This window comes from Oncorhynchus keta, chromosome 29 (assembly GCF_023373465.1).
Source record: "Oncorhynchus keta strain PuntledgeMale-10-30-2019 chromosome 29, Oket_V2, whole genome shotgun sequence".
Taxonomy (NCBI): Eukaryota; Metazoa; Chordata; class Actinopteri; order Salmoniformes; family Salmonidae; genus Oncorhynchus; species Oncorhynchus keta.
The window spans coordinates 45,464,093-45,473,322 of NC_068449.1; the positions used below are offsets into that span (position 1 = coordinate 45,464,093).

The 9,230-nt window shown below is 39.3% G+C and overlaps 1 protein-coding gene across 1 annotated transcript in view; it reads right to left on the minus strand.

Moving 5' to 3' along the window:
• Positions 1 to 8,506, minus strand: part of LOC118362965 (choline transporter-like protein 1) — a 29,781-nt gene extending 21,275 nt beyond the window's left edge. The window contains exons 1-8 of the mRNA XM_035743724.2: positions 8,239 to 8,506; positions 7,736 to 7,825; positions 5,201 to 5,343; positions 4,271 to 4,407; positions 4,070 to 4,163; positions 3,796 to 3,965; positions 3,016 to 3,105; positions 792 to 940 (exon numbers count right to left, since the gene is read on the minus strand). Coding sequence (XP_035599617.1) covers positions 792 to 940; positions 3,016 to 3,105; positions 3,796 to 3,965; positions 4,070 to 4,163; positions 4,271 to 4,407; positions 5,201 to 5,343; positions 7,736 to 7,825; positions 8,239 to 8,382 — 1,017 coding nt within the window. The 5' untranslated portion in view covers positions 8,383 to 8,506. The remainder of the gene's footprint in view (positions 1 to 791; positions 941 to 3,015; positions 3,106 to 3,795; positions 3,966 to 4,069; positions 4,164 to 4,270; positions 4,408 to 5,200; positions 5,344 to 7,735; positions 7,826 to 8,238) is intronic.
• Positions 8,507 to 9,230: the final 724 nt, after the last annotated feature.

Consider the following 9,230-nt stretch of genomic DNA (forward strand, 5'->3'; position numbering starts at 1 on the left):
GCTGTATTGGACTTGTTATTGTGTGAAAGTTACATATTTCAAAAAAATATTTTGGAATTTCGCGCGCTGCCTTTTCAGCGGAATGTTGTCGAGGGGTTCCGCTAGTGGAACGCCTGCCCTAGAAATGTTAACAGGCTCAAGCAACCTAAAACCCACATGGTAGCAAACACTAACTAGCAGAAATTGTTAACAAGTTAGAAATTATATAAACACACTTTGCTGTAGGCTACTATTTACATGTTAAAAGAAAATCATGTATCTCATATAAAATACATTCACCCCGCCTAGTATTGTAATCAAAACATACCAGAAAGCATGTAGTCCTTGGCTCAGACAGTGTAGTAGTGTGGGCTCAATAGCATCTCATTAGTGAGCAAGATCTTCAGAATCAGCTGTACATGTGATGGCAGAGTGCACTGCACATGTGATGGAATGTGTGCACTGTTTTGTTTCACTGTTATAAGCTAACTTTTTTGATGAATTTAAGCAAAATTCCAGTGCTTAACTTCCCACCGGAACCCTAATCATGTGTTGGGCCAGTAACCGAAAGGTCGCTGGTTCAATATCCCTGGTTCAATATCCCTGAGGTGAAAAATCTGTAAGAGCATAAGCTAAAAGTCTAAAATGTAAATATAGGTCCGGCCATTTCTGTCTTTTTCTTGTTGCTTAAACAAACCTGGTCTTGATGAGCAAATACTTGAAAACACAGTACAGTATAAACACACGGTACCCATATAAAACAGAGAAATCACAACACATGGCAACACAAGCACGCATGCACACACACGTACCGTGAAGACGGTGGCAATGACAGCGTAGACCAACAGAGCCTGGACGTTGCCTGTGGCCAACTGCTGTTGGGGTGTTGGGGTGGTACCAGTCTGGTCAGTCAGATTCATCCTGTGGTCCACGTAGAGCCACCACAGAACCCCGGTCCCGCCTGAAACGCACAAGGACGAAACCATTAGGCTACCATTGGGTTCAGGCTAATACTGGGTAAAATGTAGTTTTCTGGTTATACACTGGTTTCTGGATGGATATCAGAGAAGAACCAGGTAAAGACTAGTGATGGGTTGTTCGAGAACGGCCGGCTCTTTTCGAACAGCGGAAATTGAATTGCACCTGTGAAAGAGCTGTTCATTTGGCTTCCTGATTTGCATACTGCTACTACTGCTTTTTGAGCTCCCAACAACAATTATCTGGAGATTAGATATAAAAACATTATCTGGAGATCAGATATAAAAACATTATCTGGAGATCAGTTCTAAAAACATTATCTGGAGATCAGATATAAAAACATTATTTGGAGATCAGTTGTAAAAACATTATCTGGAGATCTGTTCTAAAACCTTTATCTGGAGATCAGATGTAAAAACATTATCTGGAGATCAGTTCTAAAAACATTTATACAAACATTATTTGGAGATCAGTTCTAAAAACATTATCTTGAGATCAGTTCTAAAAACATTATCTGGAGATCAGTTCTAAAACATTATCTGGAGATCAGATGTAAAAACATTATTTGGAGATCAGTTGTAAAAACATTATCTAAAGATCAGATATAAAAACATTATCTGGAGATCTGTTCTAAAAACATTATCTGGAGATCAGATGTAAAAACATTATCTGGAGATCAGTCATAAAAACATTTATAAAAACATTATTTGGAGATCAGTTCTAAAAACATTATCTGGAGATCAGTTCTAAAAACATTATTTGGAGATCAGTTATAAAAACATTATCTGGAGATCAGATATAAAAGCATTATCTGGAGATCAGTTATAAAACATTATCTGGAGATCAAATATAAAAACATTATCTGGAGATCAGATATAAAAACATTATCTGGAGATCAGTTATAAAAACATTATCCAGAGATCGGTTATAAAAAACATTATCTGGAGATCAGATATAAAAACATTATCTGGAGATCAGATATAAAAGCATTATCTGGAGATCAGTTATAAAACATTATCTGGAGATCAAATATAAAAACATTATCTGGAGATCAGATATAAAAACATTATCTGGAGATCAGTTATAAAAACATTATCCAGAGATCGGTTATAAAAAACATTATCTGGAGATCAGATATAAAAACATTATCTGGAGATCAGTTATAAAAACATTATCCAGAGATCGGTTATAAAAAACATTATCCGGAGATCAGATGTAAAAACATTATCTGGAGATCAGTTCTAAAAACATTTATAAAAACATTATTTGGAGATCAGTTCTAAAAACATTATCTGGAGATCAGTTCTAAAAACATTATCTGGAGATCAGATATAAAAACATTATTTGGAGATCAGTTGTAAAAACATTATCTAGAGATCAGATATAAAAACATTATCTGGAGATCTGTTCTAAAAACATTATCTGGAGATCAGATGTAAAAACATTATCTGGAGATCAGTTATAAAAACATTTATAAAAACATTATTTGGAGATCAGTTCTAAAAACGTTATTTGGAGATCAGTTCTAAAAATATTATCTGGAGATCAGATATAAAAACATTATCTGGAGATCAGTTATAAAAACATTATCTGGAGATCAAATATAAAAACATTATCTGGAGATCAGATATAAAAACATTATCTGGAGATCAGATACAAAAACATTATCTGGAGATCAGTTATAAAAACATTATCCAGAGATCGGTTATAAAAAAAACATTATCTGGAGATCAGATATAAAAACATTATCTGGAGATCAGTTATAAAAACATTATCCAGAGATCGGTTATAAAAACATTACCCGGAGATCAGATATAAAAACATTATCTGGAGATCTGTTCTAAAAACATTATCTGGAGATCAGTTCTAAAAACATTATCTGGAGATCAGATATAAAAACATTATCTGGAGATGAGATATAACAACATTATCTGAACGGCTCGTTTTAGGTGAGCGGAGACCAAAGATCCGGCTCACTGAAAAGACTCGGAATGCCCATCACTACTAAAGACGTCTCTTTCATGACATCACTGAGACGTCGGTAAGAGGGAAGCTTACCTAAAGAGCCCAGAACCACGAGGGCTGTGAGCATCCAGACCAGCACGACAGAGATGTAGCGAATCACCACCATCAGGATTATGGAGAGGACTAGAGACAGAGGGGATAGAAATAAGAGACGAAACGATGCTATTGTCATGACATAAAAATGCATTTATTATTGTATAACGCTACGATTCTTGCTGCTATATTTATTGAAACACAAGGCTTATGTTTCATGTACATTTAAGGGGGAGGGGGGACTACTTATTTTGGATGCCAGCGCTCTACAGTGCGACCTTTTTACTTGCATTATGCACTTAAATATTTTGCTGTGCGACCTGCCATTTTTATTTAGGAGCACCAGTGCGCCTAGAATGAAAATCACCCAGATGATAATTGTTGCAATGACTAGGCGACTTCATTGTACTGCAGCCCGAGTGCCATGGGGCATACACTGAGCGCAGATTCACGACTGTCATGCTTCCACTATTACTGCAAAGAAAACGGCTTGTTTCCTCAAATATTCTCCACTGTGCTCCTAAACGTTTCTACTTTTTTTTTTAAGTCGGCATGGAGCCCTGGATGCCATCAGATCTCCAGGAGACATTTCCTGTTATCATTTCCTGACCCCGTCTCAGGAAAGGCAACTTTCTAGGGGGAGAGCAGAGGCCTCTGAGGCACAATCATATCAAGCAGTATACAGAGAGCGAGATAAGTTATTTAGGATATGCACTATTATGCTTTAGGAGGCTATACGGACAGGTAGAACGTAAAACGCCACTTTAGAATGCACAGTACCTAGAGCCAGCACACAGAGGCCCATGATAATCTCCTTGCTGGCCATCACCCCGGCGATGACCCTGTGCAACATGCTGTTGTCACTGACGAAGGTGACGAAGGCCTCAGCGAACTGGGCATAGCAGGAGATGTCCACGGGGGTGCAGCGGTGGAACACCGGGAGAGACTTACTGCACAAGGGGAGAGGATGGGGGAAATGGTATCGTCAACATAAGTCTCGCGAGTGTCATTATATTTACTCGCTGTTGACTTGACACTGGTAAAAGGACTGTACCTTGGTGGCACGGGGAGTTTGGGGCACTTTTTGGATCTCTCTCCGTGGCTTGGATACCTGGAGACTGGAATGTCGTATGAGCAGAGCTCCGATCCTATGTAAAAGTGGAGAAATAGGAAGTAAACTTTGTGCAATTGATTTTCACCAATTACCAATGGAATAAATGCATACAGTACGGATTAGAGCAGGAAGAACGCTCACCATTTTGCAGTGCAAACTTTTTGACGTCAGTGTACGTCTTGAGCTCTCTGTTTGGACACCTGGACACACAGAGGGCCATGGACTTGATCTTCCTGTTCAGGATGTCAATGTTGCAGGGGTCCAGGAAGAAGACATACCTGGGAAAGGTCAAAGAACAGGACCTCAATAAGGATGGAGGGAAGTATAAAAACGTCCTGAAAAGAGGGAGATGGAATGTATTTGCCAATGGCCCAAGTCAAGTAAGACGGAACTAAACATCTGCACATTTTAGTCCTTGAATGTTGCAAAATGTACGGTTCCATCTTGCAAAACAATAAACTGCATATTGTCCTAAGTATATTTTCATAGTAGACTTTTTGACTAGGTAGGTTGTGTAAAATGTGATGTGGGATGGAGCTCAGCAAACAGTCAAATCTCTGTATCCAAAACGCCCCTGCTGCCCCCTCAGTCAAAACGTCAATGGGCAACCAGCCCAGTTTAAGAAACAAAGCCCATTGTCTCATTGAAACTGTTCCTAGAGACTGAAGAGCTAGAATGGAAACTTACTGGACTGGATGTATGAATCATTTATTAGAATATCTTCCCAAAAGAAAGAACATGGACATGAATTAATGCAAAACATTGTTGCACTCAGGCTACATTTGAAATGGCACCCTATTCCCTAGTGGACTATTATTGACCCCAGCTCTGGTCAAAAAGAGTGCATTATATAGAGAATAGGGTGCCATTTCAGACCCACATCAGTCTTTTCTGACCACAGGTAACAAGAAGTGAGTATAGTAAGATTTAGAGTAAAGTGTCTGACAGAAATGCCCTGTCATGGGAGTGGAAATCTCAACCAAAACATTGTTATTACTTCGCTATTCCATGATAGGCTAATAACTGGTAAGCATCCATCTCGAGATGATCCACATTTCCAACGCAACTTACTTGTTGTCGGTCTGATCCCGGCCACTGAGTTCGACCCCCTCGATCTTCCCGTTCTTCTGACCGCAGGTGTTACCGTAGCTGTCGTAGCCAGAGATGAGCCTGGATGCAGCTCCCGTGGAAATGGAGAAACCAGCGATACAGGCCTACCGGGGAAGCAGCTTCCATTAATAACAACATGATCATCATCCCCATCACCATCATTATGATGACAATGCACAAAACAATATCAGGGTAGAGCTGAACTACGCTGGTAATTACAATAATCAGTATATGACGCCATGTATTAAATGACCCATCGAATAACCTTCGCGAACCCATAAACAGTGTCATTTTATTCCATACATGCAATCGAACAGAATAGGTGCCAAACAATGTACCACTATGCCTCATGTGGTTGGATTGACCAGTGTGCTTCATATTATCATATGTCATTACAGTTAACAGTGCCAGTTCTACATAATGTCCGCTTACTGAAAACAAAAAGAGAGATCAATAAGATCTGCATGTGCCCGAGTAAAGTGTTGCACACTCAGCATGGGGCGCGTTTGAGTGGCAAGGCGAAAGCAGCCGTCTGTAGACTGAAGTCGACGAGTAAATTCTGGGCAGGTACATTATGCACCGACAGATTTCTTTGTTGTTGCAGCGTATGGGACATGCTCTGATTGCCATTACTTCACGCCCTTGTACCTTCCTCAGTTTATTTGTGATTGCGCAACATAGACTTGTAACAGATGTGACTAAATGGAGTCCGAGGTTCTTGCTGCATGCTAATTGATTGCAGGTCAGCATCAGTAGAGACCGGCGTGTGTTTCTTTCATTCTCAGCCTTTATGTTGCTTGTCAGTAAGCAGAATTTGATTAAGTCGCATGAAGGAGGAAACGCTCACTGTACAGAAACGTATTAAACTATACACGTACCAGTGTATCAGTTCAAATAAGTTACTCGGGGAAACAATATGCCAAGCAGTCATATGCACTTGGTATTGACCCCATGACTGGTGTCTGGGGTACTTGCTTATTAAGGGATGGTTTCCCGATAACACATTAATTGCCAGTGTAGAAAACATCTTACAATTGTAATAAGCCTGTGTGTAGCTGGTGTAGAGGAGTCAGGAGTAGGACAGCAGATATGAGTAATCAACATAATATTTACTCAAATATATTCTCAAATACAACACAAATAAAGGAGCCCACAATAACGGACCGTATTACATACAAACAATCACTCACAAACATACATGGGGGAACAGAGGTTTAAATAATGAACAAGTCATTGGGGAATTGAAACCAGGTGTGTAAAACAAAGACAAAACAAATGGAAAATGAAAAGTGGATGGGCGATGGGTAGAAGGCCGGTGACCGCCGAACGCCGCCCGGACAAGGAGAGGGACCGACATCCGGCGGAAGTCGTGACAACAATGACCCATGTGTATCCTACAATACGTATTCAATTGTATTCACACTAAATATACACCCAACAAGTTTGAATTTGTTTGGTGACAACAATGTTACAGACAAGACAAGTTGTAGACTATGACATGGGACACAACATTACAGTAATATTTAAATAAACCCATTAGCTGTATTGTCAGCAAGTAGGATATTTAATTTATTTATATTAGAAATGTGGATCACGTGTAGGCCTATGCAATTAGATTGTAAGGATGTAAGGACAAAGATCTATTTAAGCTCTAAATAGTCATCCACACAAAATAGTCCACATGTATTGGTAATAACCAATGATAAGTGGCAACATCAACAATTTAATAGCATGTAGTGCCTTTTGCTTCCAACAAAACAGAAGGTTGTCTCCCACAATGCTTTGGTTAACTGCCTTGCTCAGGGGCAAAACAACAGATTTTTACCTTGTCAGCTCGGGGATTCGATCTAGCAACCTTTCGGTTACGGGTCCAACGCTCTAACCACTAAGCAACCTGCCGCTGATACTGATATAAAAAGGACACGATACATCCCAGCAATTTTGAGAACAGACGATCAGAGTTATGACTGGTCGTCACTAGTTAACACAGTCACAAAGTCATAACCCTGCCAATTTCTCCAATTTAACTTATCCAAATGTGATTTTAAACCTAACCACACTGCTAACATTATGCCTAACCCTAAACCTTAAATTTGGACCAAAATGCAAATGTTTGTTTTCATGAATTTTTACGATACACTTTGTGGCTGTGGTAACTAATGAAAACAGTTGTGCCTGGTCGCACGCGTATCTGCCCTCTCATTGGCTAGAATGTTCCCACCTGATCTTGCCTCCTCCTGACTGCTTTCCAGATTATATCTGGTCAATATAACGGATAATCTGTGGTGAGGAGCGACTGCAATCGAAAGATCACGACCTTTGATCACATGGTTGTTGTTAAAGTCATGCAGTCGACATGTAGTCCCAAATCGAACAATGTTTATAATAACGCTACACACTTTGAAAAGCGGTGACCAAAATTTGTCAAAGTCTTGACGAAACTGATCAGCTCGAACGCGCCCATGGTCATCTACAAAGAAACCACAGTAAACTCACCATTCCGATACAGAACAATGCGAATATGATGAGCCATGGAATATCCGTGCAGCTTCGATCCTCCAATGGTTTCCACTCGCGCTGCTTTTGCTAACAAATAAAAGTTGGAAACAATCAAATTCGTCATCTGTGAACGCCTGGTGCATGCACAACACTGGTTTAACCTGGCGTGCTTTTTTCTCTCCCTCAGTCAGTGCTAACACACAGAAATACTGTATAGTATTTGACTAAATAACTTACTTTCACCTAAATTAACATGAAATGGTTTATTTTAGACACGGAAGTAGTCCGTTGTTTAAGTGTAAACAACTATAGTTAACTACATACAGTACAGACAACGCCACGAAAGATCTGCAGACAGTCGATAACAACTTGTTCGTTTTTGTAGCTAAATGGGTATGTTACCCCAAACAGATAATGTTAGCAACTAGTTTGGAACATCTAAACATTTCTAGCTAGCTAGTAACACACGTTTTGTCTTAAATATCCCTAAACCCGATTACCTCTGAACTGCCACAGCATCCCATTGTTGACAGGCGATTTAGGGAGTGACTGGAACTTCCAAAACACAAAAAGTGCCTGCAAAACTTCCTTGCCTGTAACACTGCGCTTGTAAACAGATTAGATGCAAGGATGCGTATGCACATGCGATTAACTTTTTCCTGGTGAAAGGGGCGAAAGTGTCACTGCAATCATACGTTTTTTTTCTAATATTATTTTATGGCACTGAAACGCTTTCACTGTAGGCTAAACGTTGGATGCAATGCTGAAAACCCATAGACATTAAAACAGTGAAAACCCCAATGAGTTTACTGCAGACATTCACCTATTGTCGGTTAAAAGTTTATGGAAATAAATATGTTTCTGTTAAAATGCATGTTATTTTGACATGAATGCAAGTTGTAGAATTTGCTAACTGCTTTTAGATAAAACATGCTTTGTTTTATTGTATTTTGACGTGTTGGGGTGTTGATGGACACAGTACACTTTTGTTATCCAGGAAACAAATGTGCTTTTGTTTGTCTTGGAACATAAAAACCTTCAGCGACTACAGAGCATAAAAAAAGCACCATAAACTTCCACCAGAACCTCAGTGACAATGGCACATTCTCTGACCACCCAGAGCCATTTGTAATGAGCATATCAAAATCATCTGACAATTCAGTGTGAAATGGAATTCTAATCCCACTGCCCTGAGTGATGCCAGTATCTCATGATTTGATTCTGAAGCATTGCACTCTAATCTGTGATGATTCACACACACAAACACCGCCCGGTTTCTGTCTTCTGCTATTAGAATGTTAATATTTTAATATTTATTTTCTCTTTGGCAAATGACAGGAGTGTCAAGGAGTGGAATGTTAGCTACACCCCCCCTTTAATTTGTTTTATTTTTATATATATATATATTTTAAATTATTATTCATTATACAAAATTATTAACAACGTACATCCCTACATCTGACATGTCTCACAAAACAAGTATAAAAAATAA